Raw genomic sequence first — 19,870 nt, forward strand, 5'->3', positions numbered from 1 at the left:
ATTTTCAAGTGCTGTAGAAAGCTGCAGGTCCTTTGCAGCCTTGGTAAAGTTTGTATTGGTAAAATTGACATGAAAGAAGGCTATGCTAATACCAGTCATTGGCCTTGTATATTTGTATTGTTGTTGAAGACATTGTGTAATCTCTTATTACATGTTTACTTAGTCATTGAGCTCAGCTGCAGAGGACCGGTCCTAATGCTAGCTGGTTGCCAAACGCAATTGAAGGAAGGAAGGGTCCGTATTTTAGAATGAATTTTAGAAAATCGACACATCGTGGAAAAAATATTTAAGTGTAAGAGAGGGTGCAAAAAGAAGGCCAAGTGAATGTCTTTGAAACAACCAGTGCTTCATACTTAGAACTATTCTGCATTTACATGATCACTAAACATGACAATGAGCAATGTGAGGCTATTTAGCACTACTGTCTTTTGATTTATTTTTTTGGTCCATTTTAATTTTAATTTATTACTTTTAATTTGTTTCGAACAGGTTTAAAAATTATAATTCAATCAATGTGATGCAAACTTAAATATGATAACAATAATAATAACTACAACATCAAAAGTGTAACAATATTGCAAAACATGTTTGAAATGGAGCAGGCAGAAGCTTGGCTTAGCCTGTCCCCAAAAAAGAAAAGAACATCGATACAAATAATAACAATAAGATAAGGGAAAAGAAATAAAACACTACTTCCAATAATAAATTAATTAACAATGAAAATAATAAAAAAATCACTTAAATTAAGTATAAATAAAAAATAACGGAATGATAAGATTTAGCTATCAGATATGTACTCAATTAACTATTATAATAATTAGATCATTATAATACTTCTATTAAACATCAAAAAATCACAATATTTGCAGTTTTTCATCTTCTTGTCTTTTTATTTGTATCTACACCGGTATTTAAACATTTAACATTTAAACAACATAGATTTTGTTACATTTCACCAGACTTGCATATTTATTTATATTAATATGCATCAAATCAGCACAAAGAATGGAATATAACACATAATTTTAAAAAGTTATTGTGCTACATCATTTTGAGATGCTCAAATCCGACTGAGCTGGTTTACACAGATCAAAAGCATAAATAGTTTGTCAAAAATTTGTTTGCAACGACAAGAAAAGGAAAAAATATTTTTTTCTTTAAACTGCAGCTCAAGAATTAGCTCCCTGCCACAAAACACTCGCCAACAGTCCCACCCACACCTCAGAGGCAAGCTCTTGTTACTCTGCAGAAACTATGTCCAAGAAAACGACACATGTTTTTTATTTTGGCTAAAAACTACATAATTATAAATGAAAAACAGCTGGGAATACTTTTACAATAGATCAAAAAATGATTGGAGTGGGTCTGTAATGCTTCTTTATATTAAGATGCATACACACTCACACTGCAGTCTGCTCTAAAAAAAGTGTGAAAACTTCCAAGTATCCTGAAGGCCATTGAGAAGCTACAGTCTGTTTGGGTTGCAGGGCACATGATAGGAAATTGTGTTTGACTGTCTAATGCAGCGAGATAATGGATAATAATGTGACCAGCAACTGCTGGACCAACTAACCTAGAATCACAGGATAAATGGACTACAATGGAGCATCTGGCTTTTTCCAGGGTGTTACTAAGTGAGGAGGACCCCCCCCCACACTTTTTGTTTTAGTTGTCCTCTCAGTAACGTCAAGGACCTGCGTTATGTGCTGCTGCCAATCCATGTGTTTTTTCATTTTCAGCCAATCTTATTTAAAACTTTTATGCATACATTTTGGTCATTTTCCAGCCTTGTTGACAATCATAGCTTCTCTGTCACACCTACAAGCTTTTTCAAACACCACTGTTTTGTCTGCTCCTTATTCACAACAATTTGAAACTAGAAATACTCAGAAATGCAACTTCAAGCTTTTTCTTGATAAATTTCTTTCATCATGAGAAAAATGCCACGAGAACATGTTAAAAACACCAAAAACATCATTTTCATGGGAGCGGGTCTTTAATAAATTACATTTACTTTAACACATTTTTACCCTGACTTTTCACCAAAGAATAGAATATTTTTAATTCTTAAAAACAGTTTTTTTCCTTCGTTGAAGCTTTTAAAAAAAAAATTTTTTTTCTTGCCATACTGCAACCCTTTTTTCCCTTAGTTTTTGAGATAGACTCCAGAAAGCAACAGATAATTTGATTAGAACTGAGGACATCAGATTAATGTGAAAACATTGAAATTATTTTAAACAAATGATTAAATAATGTTCAGAGCGCTTCTATAAAATATGTAACAGCTTTGAAAACCTTCTGTAACCACATCTGGAAATAAGGATAAAAAATAAAGGAAAACTAATGCCTGAGATTAAATTTTCTTTTTTTCCCCTGATAGTTAAACATACCCCTAACTACTTGGAATATACATAAAAATAAAACATTTTGGCGAAAAATTACTTACTTTCTGTGAAAAAGTAAAAACTAATGTTTGAAGATTCGGTCCAGTGGTTAAAAAAACTGCAGAAAAGCTTTTTGGGGGACTGAATCTAAATAGACCAACATTCTGTTATAAACATGCAAGCTCTTTTTTTGGCAGGTATGAAATCCAGCTCTTAAACCACACAGCTGCAATTATTAGAGGATGACACTCAGCTTAGGTCAAAACTCCAAGGATTTATATGGTTGTATGTTGTATGATACATTCAAGTACCTTGAAAGTTTTAAAAATCCTTTTTTTTCATGTCCTTTACAGGGTTCAACTTAAAAAACAAATTTTCCACATTTTTTGCTCACCTTTTACATCTTTAAATCACCATAGTAACAGTGTTACATCTGCCATTGAGACTATCAGAGACGAGGTTTGTAAAAGTTTGATTTAAAATGATCATAAAACAAAAAGGACTTTAGATTTTTTTTCATTAGGTATTCTGCAATTTTTTTTATATAGTTTTAAATAAAATCAAGTAAAATAAAAAATTCTGTCTTAATCTCCAATGACCTTGAAAATCTATTGTCTGGGAAGTTTTGTACTGCAATAACACAATTGGGTTAAATTATACACCTCTAAATTAACAGCAAACAAAGTGTAAAGGTGAAAATCTCCAAGCAGCAGTTAAAAGCATGATTTGGCCACAGTACTGATGAATAGCATTTATTTATATTGGTTTTCTACCTTGATAAATGACTGCTTCGCAGCCACAAGTACTATTGTGCACACATGCACACACAGCAGCTCCTGACTCCATTTTGTATCTTTTATTGTGTGCGGCAGGCACCCTCCTGTGATTTTGTGTTCTTCCCATTCACTGGTGGTTCTACACTAATTAAACTTACTCTTCGGGCGAGTAACCCCCCACCCCCCCCACCCCCCCGCACACATACAAATTTGATGATATCTTCTTGTGTTCCCTATCTTTATTTGGCCATTTTACACAAAAATGCATGAATTTTATGAACTCGTATAGCAGGGGTGTCAAACTTAGTGGATCTAAATCCAAAACAAGCTTTAGGTTGTGGGCCAAACAACATAAACATTTACTGAACACGCTAAAGCTAAACTTTTAAACCTTTTAAAAACATTTAAACCTTTAAAACTTAACATTTTGGACATAAATATGAATGAAAACAGACAGGAATATTAATCCATAATAAATCAAGTTAAACCTTAAATAACGTATAATATTTTGCCCTCCATAAAAATACATTCTGTCAAAATTATACAAATATAAACACACTGCAGAACAAAACAAAGAAAGCCTGGATATATTAATATTAAGAAATAAAAAATCAATTCATTCCGTTTTCTTTGCCCTTTTGTCCATTTTGTTAGAGCTGGACTCCTGGCATAATTTTTAGCAATAAGCTCATTTATGCTTGGTGTGTGATCTCCTGTGTGTGTCTTTGTGAAACGTATCAGAGGGATTTGATTTTTTTTTAAGTCTTATAAAACATTAAAAACTAAACGATACAACTCATCACTGGTATTACTCTAAGAATATTTAGAATTTTCCTAATTTTGTGCAACACCAAAAGTGAAAATCCTCCAAAAACCTCAATGCTTTCATTAAGAAATTATCTATTATTTATTTATGATCTCAAAAAGTGCATGCAGCTGGTTTACTGCCTGCATTACCTGCTGTCTTAATGTCAAATAGGTTGCTAACACCAACTAGAGGACAGGCAAAAGTAAAAAAAATCTCCGCGCGGTGGGGGAGTTCACATTACATCTGAGCCGGGGGTGTCTGGTCCCTGGGGGGTGGGTTCTGGTCCTTGCTCCTGAGTGCTGGGCCCCGCCAAATTTCCAACTGTGGCCGAGCCTGGTCGGGCCATATTTATAACACCCCTTGTGGGCCCTCTTTTTTTTTCCCCGGGGTTCCCCCCTCCTGGGCGGGGGCGGCGGGCCCCCTGCCTCGCTCCTCCCTGGACCAACCGTGGGCAGGGCGGATGGCTGCCTGGAGTGCGGAGCGGGTCTCCCTTGGGGGGTCCTGGCTCGTACCTGGGGTTGGGGCGGGGGGATGCCCGGAACTCCTGGGTGGTGGTGGGGTGCTCGTTTGGGGCTGTGGGCGTCCTTCTCCGGTGGGGCTCTGCGTTGGGTTCTCCCGGCGCGGCGGGGGGGCTGCTCTCCTGGTTGGGCTGGGGCGGCGCTCTCTTTCCCTCCGTGCTTCCCTGGCCTCTGGCTCTGGGGGCCTTGCGGCGGCCCTGCTGGCCCTGGCCTGGGTGGCGGGCTTGGTCGCCCGGGCGGCGGTTGTTCCCTGCCGGTTCCCGTGTGGCGTTGGGGGGATTCCGGCTGCCGCTGCTGCTGCGGTGGGGGTCTTGGGGTGGGGATGGCTGGGCACTCTCCCTCCTTCTTTTCACGTTCCACCATCCATTTTAGAAGAACATAAAAGCTCACCTGAGCACAGGTGTTAGCTCACCTTTGCACTAATAGCTTGCATGACTGAATGACTGAAATGTTTCACACTAGTTGGTTTTAAGGCATAAGTATGCGTGTGTGAACACTATCTGTTTTGTGTACATGTCGACAGGTGGACATTTTTGCAGCTAGCAGGTGTGTTTATAACATTTGAGTGTGTGTGTGGACGGGCCCCGCCCTTTTTGTACTGCATTTGAACCTTACCATAATGATTAACAACCAGTAAACTTGTTGCTTTATGCTGCTTCATGGTCTTATCCCCCTTCCCCTCCTATTATCACCCCCTACCCCCCCCTCTCTCTAGCGTCCCTCTCTCTTCTTCCCCTCTTTCCTTTTCCGTCCGGTCCAACACCAAAGATTTTCAGACATGATTGAAATTAATAAAGTTTGGCCTCAATTACAAAAGGGGTTTATTCAGACATACCTTTGGTTTGTCAGAAGATTAATAACCCCTCTTGTTAAAGCAAAATATGTCCAACACAAGAGGCCCTCAGCTCTCGTCTGTCTGCCCAGCTGTTGGAAAGGACAAGTTAAAAAAGAGAAGAAAAAAAAAAGAAAAAAAAAAAAAAGTAAAAAAAATACATTTATATGGAAAATAAAGACACGTAATAAAAATGTCTACATTAATTCATAAAGAATGACATTATTAGTTTGAGCTGAGTAATCTAAAGATCCTACAATTTCAGGGCATGGGAAATCATCAATTACCCCTCTAAGACAGCATCTAAAAAATGCATGCATGAGTGTTAGTTTAGTGCTGAAATAAAATGTTGAAGACATTTTAAAAATGACGGCAGCTGTTGTGCAGTGGTAGAGTGATCAACCTATGATGAGAGAGTTGCATGATTGGTTCCTGTCTTGCCTGCCCATGTGTCAAAGTGAACCCCACTTTGGTCCTGGTGGTCACAGGATGCCAGCACTATTATAAACAGTGTGTGGATGGGTAAATGGGAATGTGACTGTAGAGCGCCCTGGACCTTAACTAAGGCAATCAGTATAGAATTATATACCATATGCTATTTAATAACACATTTATCTACCATTACTACTATTAGAGTTTTTTTTAATGTTTTACTGTACATTTCTGCCATGTAGTTCATACTCTTTACACTAGGGGGCAGTAGAGGGATTACCCCCCCCCCCCCCATTTCAAAGCTTTATGGTGAGACTGACTAATCTCTTATTAAAAAAAAAACAAAAGATAACTACTTGTTGTATCGAAAGAATACAAAATTTGTTGATTGAAATTTGAGCCGGCGGCCAAGGAAGATTTCCTGAACACTCATGTCAATATTTTTGCATCTTAAGCTAACATTGTTGTGAGCAAACTCTTACCAGATCACCCAATTTATATTAAAAAAAATTAGATTGCAAAAAATGATTTTGTGGATTTCATCAAAGGGATTTAAGAAATATTTAAATAATTACATTAAAAAAAGAAGTTTCTCTGAATTCTTTGATGTAGTGGGCTTTACCGGGTAAACCATCTTCATGTCCATACCTTACAGCCTCTGTTTTTGTTTTTATTAAATTATTGATACCGTCTTTTTGAATCTGAGCTCATCTGGGTCCCATTTCAATGACATTTGTGGCACATGCAGCATGAACAGTTCATTACTCATAGTCTGGAATCACTTCTCCCATTTGTTTGATCATCTCACTTGGAAGAACAGTCTGTACTGCTGCTACTTAATGTCTGCACGTGTTCTTACTATCTTGACTCATCCCACTGTTGATCTTGTCTCATCTTACCTGAGCTCCACCTATTCCATGTAAAACTTTGCTTAGGAAGTATAAAAAAACACAGTCCACAGTCCACTAAGCTTGTAAAACAAACCATATATTTCACAACAGTAAAACATGCAATAACTGAGAAACAGAAACAGGACGTGTATCAGACATGAGGATGTTTATGCATTCCGCAAGATTACAGAATAGGCACAAAATAACCATTTTTAAATAGAGAGAAAGCAACAAGATCTCTTGATACAAAAACACAAAATCATCTCGAGAATTTGTTCTGATTTAGCAAAAAAATAACAACATTACACAGCTTTGTAATAAAACTGAAGCCAGTCTTTATTTTCCTCATTGGTTTTGGATCTGCTTCCTTCTGTTCTGATTCGAGGACAGGCACAACAGGTACAGGATGAGACTTACCTATCAACTGCAACACTGCAAGTAAATCACACAAAAGTCAAAAAACATCAGAAAAAATTGAGACATAATAAAAGTTCAGCTGGTGGAAAACACAATCTGGCTCTTCCAAGCTTTTAGGTGTTGTTTCTCCTAAAATGGAAAAAAATCTGCTGCCATCTAGTGGAGAACAGTGGTTTTTTTATGCATAGATACAACAGAAGGTACGGAAAGTACCACTTTACATTCTTTACATACAATTTCGAAACAATAAAATAACAGCACTTAAAAAGTTAAAGCAATGTAAAAGTAATTACAACTTTTTAAAATTAAATCTTTACTTTATTGTAGCCATTTGCCAAAAAAAATGTTCATTTTATTTCTCAATAATGTAAGCTGGGTGGCCCATTTTCATAGTATTAAACAACATATTGTAATACACATCGAGATAGTTGTACTTCTTTGTTGAAGTCCAACTCTGTTTAATTAGACTGATTGGACTTGATCAGAAAAGGCACATTTGATCACTGAAATAAATGGAGAATTATGTCCAAAAGTTTTTAAACATTTTTTTTTCTTTTTACAGTAATAAATTAGTCATAATGTCTGTCTCTTTACCACATAAAAGTCATCGTCATCATCATCAACACAATTTCTATCACAAAAGTATTCTGCTGGACTTTGACTGTGCCTCTGTTGGACACACTTTTCATTTCTAAGATATTGTCACACAGAGGAAGCCTAGACAGTACGCAGCTATAATTTTGGTCCTGGTTTTCTTTCTCAATTGATATGGTACTTATGTAACCATAAAAGCCATTCTCATTCTTTATCTCCGTTGTATTGCTGGCATTTGTTAAGTTATTTTGTCCTTGGAGCCAGTGAATGTTGGCGCTCGGGTAAACTCCTTCAAACTGACATGTGAGGAGAGACCCATTCCGCCTGATGTTACCACTTCCAGGGCAGCCTGCAAAGATCAGATTAGTTTGCATTAATGAAAAGGTACATATCAAACCAGAATGTGAATATTTGGTTGAGCTCCAACTTACAGTTTACTTTAACAAGAGTTTTCTCATTCACTATTCCTTGGTTTGAATGCATCTTGCAGATGTATTCTCCTCCGTCATCTGGCGTTATATTGGTGAGCGTTCCAAGTAGTAAGATTGGCGAAGTTTCATTTTGGAGATGGCAGTAAAGTCCGTGGTCAGTTTTTGCAGGGCTGTAATCACAAGTTGCTTTTCTATGCACCCATTCCAAGGTTTTGATAATTAAGCCCGCCGGGTTTGTGGAATTGACTTCACACGTTAAATTCAAGGTTTGTCCACATTCTGCTTGAACCCAAGAATTGGTCAGTAGTCGTAATTCACTGACTGCAAAGGGGGAAAAAATATGACAATTTCAGTATTCCATATTAGACAATTTTGTTCTTTTGTTATATTGTAAGACTTTTTTTTTTTTTTTACAAATGTTTAAACCAATAAACCAAAAAAGTCAAGCTAAATTAATGTAATTGTAAAGAAAAAACTTGAAAACCTGTTTTAATACAAATTCTGACATCACTGTTTTTTTCATTTGAAAATTGAAAACTTTTATTACAGAACCCGAAATGTTTGGCAGGTTGGGGTGGTCAGTAAGGCAATCATAGGCAGCTCTAACTGGTAAACTGCCTCAGACCAGAGCTCTCACTGGGGTGGGGTTTTGGGGTGGTTGGCATGGGCTCACCCCTGGGTGGGTTCCCTCTTGGCTCTTCACTTTTTGTGTGGGTAGGGTGGGGTTTACGGGTCGGCTCTCCTTGCAATGTGGTCCCCGGGGAGACTTCGGTCCCTTTGGGGCCCATATTTTGGCCCCAAAGGGCCAAGGTAGCAGTTAGACTTTGGGCCTAACTGCGACCTTAGACATGTAGGAACCCTTGGTGGGTGGGTGCTTGGACATTACTGTCTCCATCGGTCCTCTGGCTAGGCCATGAGCCAGGGATCACCTCATATCTGAGTCTTAGGGGTGTGTGTATCCCTGTGGTGCTGATTCTGGTTCCTTGCCTCTGAGTGCTGGGCCTCTAAAAAATACCATAAAGGGGGAGCTTGCACCCCCACTTTTCTTAGGCGTCCTCCCCTTGGGTGAAGGGGAGTGGCCCCTGCCTTGCTCTCCACTGAACATCCCGTTGGTTGGGTGGGTGGCTGCCTAGGGAGTGAGGTGGGACTTAAGTGCCTGGGATCAGGGTGGTGGGCTGCCTGTCTGGGGATCAATAACCCCCTATTGTAACAGCAAAAGATGACCAACACAAGAGGCTTAAGCTCTTATCTGTTAAGATAAGTTCTAGGACGAGTAAGAAAAAAAAAAGAAAACATTTTATCATACATCATAAAGTTTATACGTTTTTTTTTGTCTGGACATTTGTCTCTAGAGAATCACAATAGTAACAAAAGACCACCTACTAGATAGTTACAAATCAGCATCCTGTACTTCATTTTCACAAAATAACGTTATATTTCAATTTTTTACCATCTAAATGAAATTCTACCAACACATTGTTGAGATTTGGAAAATAATGTTATAAAAATGCATAAAATCCCATTTTGCTTTTTAACAGTCTGAACCCATGTTTTCATAATCATGCGAAAATACTTACCAACAACACCGACCATGAAGATGAAACAGAAGATTGTGCCGCCGCCAAAGTTTCTCTTTGGAAATCCCATGACACTGTTTTCCCCTGAATGAAAAAGACGTACTTCAAAAAAGCCCCCAAAAAATATGAGCACGAGATTCGTTGCACACAAACAACAGGATGTTTGTATGGACTCACAATAGTGTTTTCTCCCACACAAAAAAATAAATTTAAAGAAATCTTCCTCAGGCTGCACTCGTGTAAACTTTCTCTAACACGGTTTGATTCTCACAAAACTCTGTGAGTGAATGAAGGACTTGCACTTCATACTCTGCACAAAAGACCCCAACACGAACATGAGCAGACTTGTTTAGGAATGTGAAATTGAAGGCAAGCGAATAATGGCTCAGTCTCAATCTTAGAGAAACATCAACTCATTTTGACAAAACTGTTTCACTTTGTATCCATTTTTAGGATTTGTTTCATGTCTGATCGTCCTTTAAAAATCATCACTTTTTTGCTATTGTAGCACTAAATGTAAAATTCAGGATAATCTTTTTTGTCATATGTCAATAATTGCAGTTTTAACAAATATATGGATTAACTGAACAGTGAAAATATTACCTGGGTTGGAGATGCTTGATAGTCAACCTGCTGGGTGTCAGTATTTTGTTCTCTTCATAAAGAAGCCTTAAGGCGTTGAGTTGATTGCACTTGAACATGAGAAGACTTGTTAAAGATTGTGAGGAAGAGAAAACCAACAGAGTAAAAGTTTGCACTGCCCTTAGTCACAAAAACAGATCAACTCTAGAAATGTATTTTAGGAACTGACACTAAGATAAAACTTAATTGCTCTTTTTTATCGGCTAAAATAACAAAAATGGTAAATGATTACTTGTGAATTAGCATTAAACAAATGGCGTCAGTATCCTGGTTATAGGTATTTATAAATACATGTATGAGAAATACCAATGCAATGAGACGTTTCACTGCCTCAAACTTAATGGCTCTGTAAACCAAACACTGTCATGAACGCTAACACCATATGTGGAGTGCTAATTCACAAGTTTCAATAAATCAAGTTTCATTTCTTAGAAAAATGTTGTAGTTGCCTTGTGTTTTAAAATATTTTGGTCTTTTGTGCTTTTGTAAAAGCGTTCCCAGTGGTCTTTCTATTATGATTATGCTTAGTTAAACTCAAAAAAACTTGTGTTGTTTTCTAGAAGATCGTTTCTGCAGAGCAACAGAAGTTCATTAGAATTTCACCTCTGAGTGTGGGCGAGACTGTTGGCGCAGTGTAAGCCCATCACTGCAACCCGTCATCCATCTGCTTACAAGCTCTCCCGCTAGTTTACAGCCCTTCACAACCCCAACCTAACATTACCGGGGAAACGAAAATGGCGAGCAATTTCAGAGGAATCCAGCTGTACGGTTTTTGTGTAAACTTCATCGGGAAAACAAAGACGTATTTGGATCAAGTCGTCCACAAGTGAATACATCTGAATACGCGAAAACGATCTTTTTTAAAACTGCATTTTTTTTGTCTGCTCCTGCTTCACAATGATTTCCATAAGAAGTAATCAAAAATGCAATTTTTATGCTAAATTTTCCTTCTATATGTTCTCCACCATGAGAAAAAGGCCACTAGAACATGTTAAAAAACACAATTTTCATCAGAGTGGGTCTTAAAAGTAATCTTATCTGAAAGGTCAACACACAGTACGAAGAAAACCACAAAGATTCAGATAAATACTGGAAAGGGAAACATGGATTGGAAACAACAGTCAGTTGTTAAATAAAACCTCTTGTTCCTTCCTAATTTTAATTAAAAGCTCATTTTTTAATTTGTAATTTAATATCTTTTAAATAAGCAATTTATAACTAAATTAAAGGCCAAATAACCAAAGATTTTCTCACAGAAACTCTAAATCCTTCATCACAGTGAATGTTATCAAATACAAATCCCATTCAGGGACAAAGTCAACAGCAACTTCAGCTCAGCAGCAATTAAAGGAGATCCGTTGGAACTTGTTCAGGGATTCATGTCCTGCATGATCTGTGAAATCTTTAGGAAAGAGGTCAAACTTTTATTTTAATGTGTCTGATGGTTGATAAGATGTTTGAACTTGACTTGGTATTTTTGCCAAAAAACAAACCCGTACATGCTCTGGAAGACTACTAAAGAAAATTCTCAAGTCAGCATTTGTGCGAGTCCCATCAAGACAAATAGGTCTGAGAGACGTGTACTAATGCACAGATGTACTCAAGGATTGTAAGACGGTTTTGGTGATATTATTCTTTTCTTTTCTTGATATTTGTACATGTTAGAACAGAAAAAAACATCATGTATGTCAAAAGAAAATGTTGCAATGTTTTTATTACACAGCAGCAATGCAAATTCACTATAGCAGCAGAACAACAGAAGCTAATAAAATATTATTCCAATCACAAAGCACAGAAACTGTTTTTTTTAACAAGAAAAGAAGTTAAAGTCAAACTAAAAGAGCACATTTCCAACATTTTCTTTGTCCCATCAGCAGCATGGGCAAGAAAAGTGAGATGCTTTCTGTATAAGACAGATTTTCCTTAACAACAGAGGTCAGTCGTTTAGAAAACCTAATGACCCACTCTGAGGAAAACTGTGTTTTTGGTGTTTTTAATATTTGTGGCACTTTACTGATGATGGAAGACATATATGAAAAAAATGAAGCTCAAATTGCATCTCTGAGTATTTCTTTATTCAAATCGTTGTGAATCAGGAGCAGACGCAGTTTAGCTGAGAAGTTAATTGGAGTCGGACTTAAGCCCTCAAAAAGTGGAACTTAGAAGGCACAAACAAGTAGAAGAAGAACATTTGGGACAACGTGAGGACAACCAGAGGCTGGCTACCAGAGAGCAGTAGAACAAAAGATTCCAAAGATCTAATTGTTTTTTTTCTTCTTTTTTTATTTTTATTTTTACAGCAAAACACTTTCAACCATATGATGTAAGAATTGTGTTTCACAATAAACTAGCTTTGTCTCGCCTTGGGGGCTGAATGACAATGACTTTCCGTGGCCCAGTTCCGTCCCTCCCCCCTTATGCTCAAAACTTTCACTACGCTCAGATGTGATGTCTGTTAGAACTTAAAGACCCACTTCAATAAAAAATTATGTTTCTGGTTTTTTTAACATGTTCTTGTAGCATTTTTCTGACAACAGAGGATGTACTTAAAGAAAAGCTTGAAACTGCAGTTCTGAGTATTTCTGTATTCAAATTGTTGTTAATCAGGAGCAGATGAAAAAATGCCATTGGAAAAGTTTGCAGATGTGCCCAGAGAAGACCCATATATGCACAAAGAGAGCATGCCAACTCGACGCTGAAAGGCTTTCTTGCTCTAAGCCGAGAGCGCAAACCTTTTTACACAAAAACACCCTGACTGGGTTGTAACTTGCCACTTGTAGAATATCAATATCAGCTCTGTAATGTTTCCAACAACTTCACAATTTTTCCTATCTTCTTCCATGTTTTTTTTTGTGGTTTCCTTTGGCATTTATTCAAACCACTTACTCACATGTCCCTCCACCAGGTGATTCCACCTCGCCCCTGCTGAAGCAGATCCTTTTATTTATACTGGCATCAGCTTTTCCTAACATAAATCACATTTTTCTTTGATGTGTAAAACCATGGTGCAACACACAACATGCCTTTTGCTTTTGCCTGTGCTTTCTTGTGGAGACTCCATGTTGGGCCTTTTTCTCTGTAAGTGATTTTTTTCAACTTTTAATCTGTCTATATTTGTGTTAACTTTATCACAGAGCAGTACAGTGCTTTTACTAAAACAAGATTAAAATTAGAACATGGAAGAAAATAATACCCAAATAGGGTTAATGAATGTTGGTTATTTACATTTTATCTTAGGGGTCATTTGGTGGACTTTTGTCACTTATGACAGAAATTTGGTGCAAGTTAAGTAAAAAGATTGTTGAATCCTTAACCACACACGCCAATGAAAATTGTGTTTTTAACATGTTCTTGAGGCATTTTTCTGATGATGGAGGACACGTATAAAAAAAAGTAAGCCCAAAATTGCATTTCTTTGTTCGCTGTGAATCAGGAGCAGACAAAAAAATGCAGTATGAAAAGAAAAACGTAGAGGTGGCATAGAAAATACAGTTGGTCACAAGCTCCGTGTATCCATTTGTAGTCGACTAGACCCATGTTCATCTTCGTTTTCCTCGTCTGAGCTGGCATCAGGTTCAAAACTGTATGGCTTGACATTTTTGCTTCACCGGTACTGCAAAGTTGGGGCTGTCAGCTAGCAGGAGAGTGTGTAAACAGATGAGTGACAGGATGTGGGGATGGGCTTACTCTACAGCAACAGTACCACCCACAACTCAGAGATGAATTTCTAAAATACTACTGCTGCTCTGCATAAACTATGTCCCAAATTGTATTAAAGTTTTGGTTAAACAGCATAATGATAGTTAAAAGACCACTGGGAAGACTTTTAAAATCAGACTGTAAATTGTAAGAGTTATATGTTCTCCAAACAATGACAGGTTAAGTGGGTAAATTTGAATGACTGCGGAGAGAAGTGAAGGTTAGATGTGGTAAAACACAAGCAGGAGCCTTCCACATTGAAATGGACCCAACTGCACCAGTAATCCTCCATACTAAAAAAGAAAAACACAAAACAAAGCTGAAAAAACCCTGGATGATACAAGGTCTTAAAAAAGTCCATTGTGCACAAAAGAAAGGATTTTATTTCTTGCTCCAGCCAACGGATTTACACAACACAAACTAGGAAAAGAAACACTCAAGCCATGATTCATGCATATAGACCTCCATGTTTAATTACAAGATAAAAAATGCTTTATACTGTGTAACTTGCACAATCATTTTTAGTAAGGCTGGATATATCAGCTTAATTAGGAGGGTATCAACAACAATGTTGGAGCTCTAAGATTGCAAAATCAGTCACACTAATGGATGTTAGAGCATTCATTTCAATGCAAAATCTCTGTTCAAACATGGAAACCTGCATCAGTTGCACAAGAAAGGAACACACATATTCATTCCAGATCTGTATTCATACACGGCAGCCTTCAAACCCATAAAACCTGGATATCCAGGTCTGCTGACAGATATTAGAAAACCTCCTTGTGGACAAAAAGCAGAAAAAAAAATGCATTTCTTACAACAGAATTAAAATTTGCACAACAGTTGGTGCAACCTTGACAGCATTTAGTCATTTCGGCCTAACTTAGTGGAAGTTTCGTGTTCATTTCATCTAATAGTTTATTCTTTTGGACATATAACACTTTATTAAGTACAAAGCTCTGCAAAATGATCACTTTTGAATTGTATTTGATCACTTTTAACTTGCATCTATCACGTCTGTCAAAATTAACTATACTTGTTCAGGCTGAATAGTCAAACAAATAATCTTCATTTCTTTTCTTGTGTCAATGGACACAAAATTGTTGAACACGTCAAATATTTTGCACATCCATTGTAAAAAATATTTGAAGATGGGAAAAGACAGAAGGTGTGGAAGAAATTGTATGAGAGACAGAGGAGGGAACAAGGAGGGAAGATTAGAATGTTGGCAGCAATCAGAAAAAAGCGCACACACCCATGTTGCCCGTCCTGGTCCATACAAGACACCAGACCTTTTGACTTGTTTGAATGCTTCTTATTTTCCCTGAGAATGAAAGGGATGAGCCTGATGACAATCTGAAAAAGTATGTTGTACGTTAGAACAACGTAAGATTCCACCACTCTGCTTTGCAGCACATGACAGTGACGGGGCTTGTGAAGTGTCTTCCTCTTTACTCTCCATACCTAAACCCACTCGAGGTGTTTTTCTCTTCCTGGAGGTGGAAGGAATTTGACCAGCATCTACATACCCAAGTGACCCTGCTAGGAGCCATGGATGCAGCTTGTGAAGACATCACAGCAGAGTCTGCAGAGTGTGGATTCGGCACTCAAGAAGATACTTTCCACAGTGCATTGACAGAGCTGATATTTGCTGTGAAGTAGATGAAAACACGTGCCCGGATGGTCTAGTTCTCCATGATTGTTTTGCAGCACTGTCTATTTTACAGAATTTTTAGTTTCAAATACGACCACAGTGATGGTTAATGAGCAAAAGGTGGTTTCATTTTTGTAGTAAATGTTTTATTTTCCAGGTGCACGATGGTGTAACCAGTTGCAAATTTACAGTATAAAGTAAAGTGCTTATTCAATGTCTGGATTTTTAGTGAATTCAAGCTTTCAAAATACCACATGAGGCCATATAAAGCTGTCTTCACATTACATGACATCGGGAAACACTTCCAGAGTAATCTGTCTCAATGAAAACATGTTCAAACCTTTTGAGTTGATTGCTAAAAGATGCTGGAGTCAGAACATGTCATTTAGATAACACTGACACTTTCACAGACATAAATACTTGCTTTTGAAGATCAAATGATCCAATTTGAGACACTGACTTGTTTTGTGCAAATGACTATACATTTTGAAAAAAAGACCCACTTTCGCAGGTTATTTGACACGTTTTGCAATTTGCACTAATTGTTTTGAGAAAACGCATGAGCAGTGGTACAAACTTCGAAACTGTTGTGAGAAATTCAGCAAAACGACTGAGAAAAACTTTAAACATGTGATCCCAGTTGTAGCCGCTGGGTGTCGCTGCCGCACAGTACTTTGTGAGCAAACTGGAGCTGTCCATGGTGCTAATTAATATAATTGTTTTCCAATAGTAATTGCCGTTGGTGCATCTTATTTTGAAAAGAACGACTTTAATTTCTAGTAGACAACCTCAAAATGGTGAAATCACTTTTTGAAATTGCAAAAGAGTCATTAGAAGGTAAACACCATAATGTGTTGGTGGATTATTGGATTTTTATAGGGGAAAAAACAAAACCCCCCAAAAAATTACGTTTTTATGACCCATCGCATCAGAAAGTCTATGTTAAATCTGCATATAGTTGAGCGTGAAGAAGTCTTTCATGATGTTAAACCGAAAAGTCTATGATCTAAACTTCAAGAATCAGTAGATGGCGCTCTGAGCGCAGGAGCAGCTGGTAAGACCGAGAGCAAAGGGCCAGTGCTCCATCCACTCTGAGAATTCAATGAAGTGAGCCCGGGCTTACTGCGCTCACTTCACTGTCAGGACACGCCGTGGCGTGACCGGATTTAGTCTTAACTCATTAACGGTTCTCCATCGACTAATTTCCCCCCTCCGGCAACCGGTGGAGGGAGTGAGGGAGGGCGGGAGTTCTCTGCAGGAGCTGCCGGCAGGATTTCCGCGCAACTTGCCCACAGCGAGCCGCCGGCAGCGTTTGGACAGGGAAGTTGCTTGTTTGGAATCCGCGCGCAGCGTCCAGCCTGAACTCCCGCAGATATGCAGATATTCAGCGCGATGTTAATCCGAGCAGGCGCCCTCTTCATGCGTGGAAAATGACTCCGACCGTCGGTGATCTTCTTTCCACGATGGTGAGGAGATGCCCCGTCACTTTCAAGCCATTCAGGTTAGTGAAGATTGAGATTTTATGCAGGATTAAAACTTTGCTTCGTTGTGCACGTGATCATCAGCCTCTGAGAAAGCATTACAGCACTTAGACTTATGATTGCATATTAAAAGATGTGTGTGTGTGGAGTTGGACTTACTAAAACTGCAAGAGAGATGTAAGGATGAGCAATAAAAGCAATATTATAGGATTTTATTTCTTGCTGCAATACATTTTAGGCTCTTAAAACCAAACTTTGACTTTTAGTTTCAAATCGTGAGTATTTCTTTTTTTTATAACAATATACAACCTTTTTTTCAGCTTTTATAGTGTGACAGAGACCACATGATTTAACAGTGTAGGTGCAGTGACAGGATGTTTTCCTTCCCTGACAACAAACATCCAGTTTTCTCCTGCGTTATCTGGAATCAGACATGGAGCCACCACACTCACTGTCAAGCTCCTTCGACTTCAGTCCTTTATAAAATGATTGAAGAATTAGATCTGTAACTGAAGTGTGACTGACAAATCTGTCCCACGCTTCCCCCACTCTTGTGCTCCTTGTAAGAATTGTTTCCACGCATTTTCTCTCTGCGTGAGCGCCTGAGCGCTCAGGCAAGGCGGGTTCAAGAAAATCTCCACTCAGCATTTGACAACTTTAAAAATGTTTCCAGCTGTCTACACAAGACCTCCTTTTCAATGTTAGAGCACATTTCAATTCGTATTTGAAATGAAGCAAGACTTGACTTTTTCTAGTGTGATCTTGCAAACAATTACCCCAGAAGCTGTACTTTGAGTTTCCTGAACTTCGATAAAATGACAGATTTGGTGTTTTAGATTTACCACTTTTTTCCATTTGTTGCGCTCCTATAATCATTCTTTGGTATCGTTTCTGCAGGATCTTTGTAGTGGGTGTTGGCTTCTTCAGTCTGTGCTTTCTAATGACTTCTTTTGGGGGCCGCTTCTCAGCCAAGCGACCCGGAGACTCCCCCTTCACCGTGAGGGCAGAAGGTAAGCCTGCGGTCACACATCAGCACAGGTTAGTTGCTTGTGACTCCAGTGGCTGTGCTGGTAATGAACAAGCAGGAAACACGCTGAGAGCATTGTGGGGCTGCCCTGATTGCTGCCAGAGAACTGACAGACCTGTTCACTCCTCTCATCAGGGGAGCATGGGGTAAGGGTTGGGGGTGGGGGGTACAGTTGCCTGGATAGAGTCATTTCTTTTCCCATCTCAACCTCTGCCTTTATTCCACTTTATATCACACCCCGCTCTGACCCATAAGGACTTGTTTTAGGACTGAAAAGTGCACCCTGAGACAGAACTGCTGTGTGTGATTTAAAACACAATTTTGGTCTCATTTGGAGGCATATATATAGATAAATTAAAGCCCACCCACTCTTTTGACCCACCCCCATTTGCTGAGCAGCTGCCACAAGCCCCTCAATCTCCTCTCTGTCCCCGCTGCCCCTTACAAATTGATGAAATAAACATGCTTTTTTCAAATTGCCAGCTGTCTTGTGGCTTTATCGCCATAGCAACCAGTTTATTTTTTGGTCATCTGGGGGTGATGAACAGGTCTATGGCATTTTTAGAAGAATTTACAAAAGTAAATTTTTGGATTTCAATAGTAACGTATTTTATTAACCAACCCCACATTCTTAATTACCGCATGTCATATCATTTGTTGAGCTTGAGCCAGGGATTCATGTATTCAATATTTACAATATACTAGTAACAATGTGAAAACCCCTCTTTTGTGAGCTCCGCCGTTAAAAAATCTACAAACTGTAAAATCAAAATTTTTTCCAAAGTAGCCACCCAATGATGCTAGAAGCTAATAGATTGAAATTCCTAAAGGAGGTGTTACATTTGTAGCTGGTACAAGAGTATTTTTTAATTTTTTCTATTAACATTCAAGATGGCGGCCTATTTCTGAGATCAAAGGTAAAAAAACAAACAAACCTGGCTGCTTGTATGTAAGATCGCTCAAACAACAGTTTTCATTTTCCAACTTTGTGCAAAGGTGTAAAAAATTCTATATTTGAAACTTTGCCATCATTTTTCAGATAATAATTCTAAAACCTTCATTTGAATATCATCTGACATGTCGGTTTTTGTTCCGTTAGTGGATTTTGAAATATTTGTTTTGAGTCCCATAAGAGATTTTGGCCCCATTCTTTTCTTTTCAACATTTTTCTATTGCTGTGATGTCATCAATTTTTTTGGGGAGTGTTGCTCACTATACCAAAAACTCATTTTCACAGGGTACTAGGTGTGTGCAAATTTTGGTGAGTTGTTGAGCATGTGGCGAGGGCAACCTTTTTCCTCAAAGGCACAGCAAGAAAGAAAAATGTTATTAATAATTTTGTCCTTACAGTTCAGGACGGCTGCGGTTCACAATAAATGCAAAGCATTGAGGACATTTTAAAGAAGAGGCTTCCAGGTTGCTCAACTAGGCAAAAGTTGCTTTTCTCTAAAATGGATTAGTCAGTAAGTGAAGGTTGCAAACATCCTGAATATTAATAACTCAAAAGAAGTGCAAAATAAAATTATTCTGGTATCAATTTGCAGTTTTTACAGAGATTCACAAACACAGATTAGATACATTTTACTCCCAAACATCAGTAAATTAAAACTACTCTGAAAAGAACTATTGGGAGAGAAACTCATCTTTTCCCTGACAGATCTTTGTGTTTGCTCAGTCTGCATGGAAACCATACAAGAAGTCGTCTTAG

At 38.2% G+C, this 19,870-nt stretch overlaps 1 protein-coding gene and 1 long non-coding RNA gene across 2 annotated transcripts in view; one reads left to right on the plus strand and one right to left on the minus strand.

The window, feature by feature from the left end:
- Positions 1–6,716: 6,716 nt before the first annotated feature.
- Positions 6,717–9,963, minus strand: LOC101159827 (uncharacterized). Its single transcript, XR_909183.4, has 3 exons — positions 9,660–9,963; positions 8,083–8,403; positions 6,717–8,000 (listed from the first exon to the last, which is right to left on the minus strand). It is a non-coding gene; the product is annotated as an uncharacterized LOC101159827 (long non-coding RNA).
- A 6,728-nt stretch (positions 9,964–16,691) lies between these two features.
- mgat5b (alpha-1,6-mannosylglycoprotein 6-beta-N-acetylglucosaminyltransferase B) overlaps positions 16,692–19,870 on the plus strand; it is a 91,884-nt gene continuing 88,705 nt past the window's right edge. The window contains exons 1-2 of the mRNA XM_023957678.2: positions 16,692–17,155; positions 18,033–18,145. Coding sequence (XP_023813446.1) covers positions 17,085–17,155; positions 18,033–18,145 — 184 coding nt within the window. The 5' untranslated portion in view covers positions 16,692–17,084. The remainder of the gene's footprint in view (positions 17,156–18,032; positions 18,146–19,870) is intronic.

Source organism: Oryzias latipes, chromosome 8 (genome assembly GCF_053564925.1).
Source record: "Oryzias latipes strain Hd-rR chromosome 8, Olatipes_Hd-rR_3.1".
In the NCBI taxonomy this organism is placed as follows: domain Eukaryota; kingdom Metazoa; phylum Chordata; class Actinopteri; order Beloniformes; family Adrianichthyidae; genus Oryzias; species Oryzias latipes.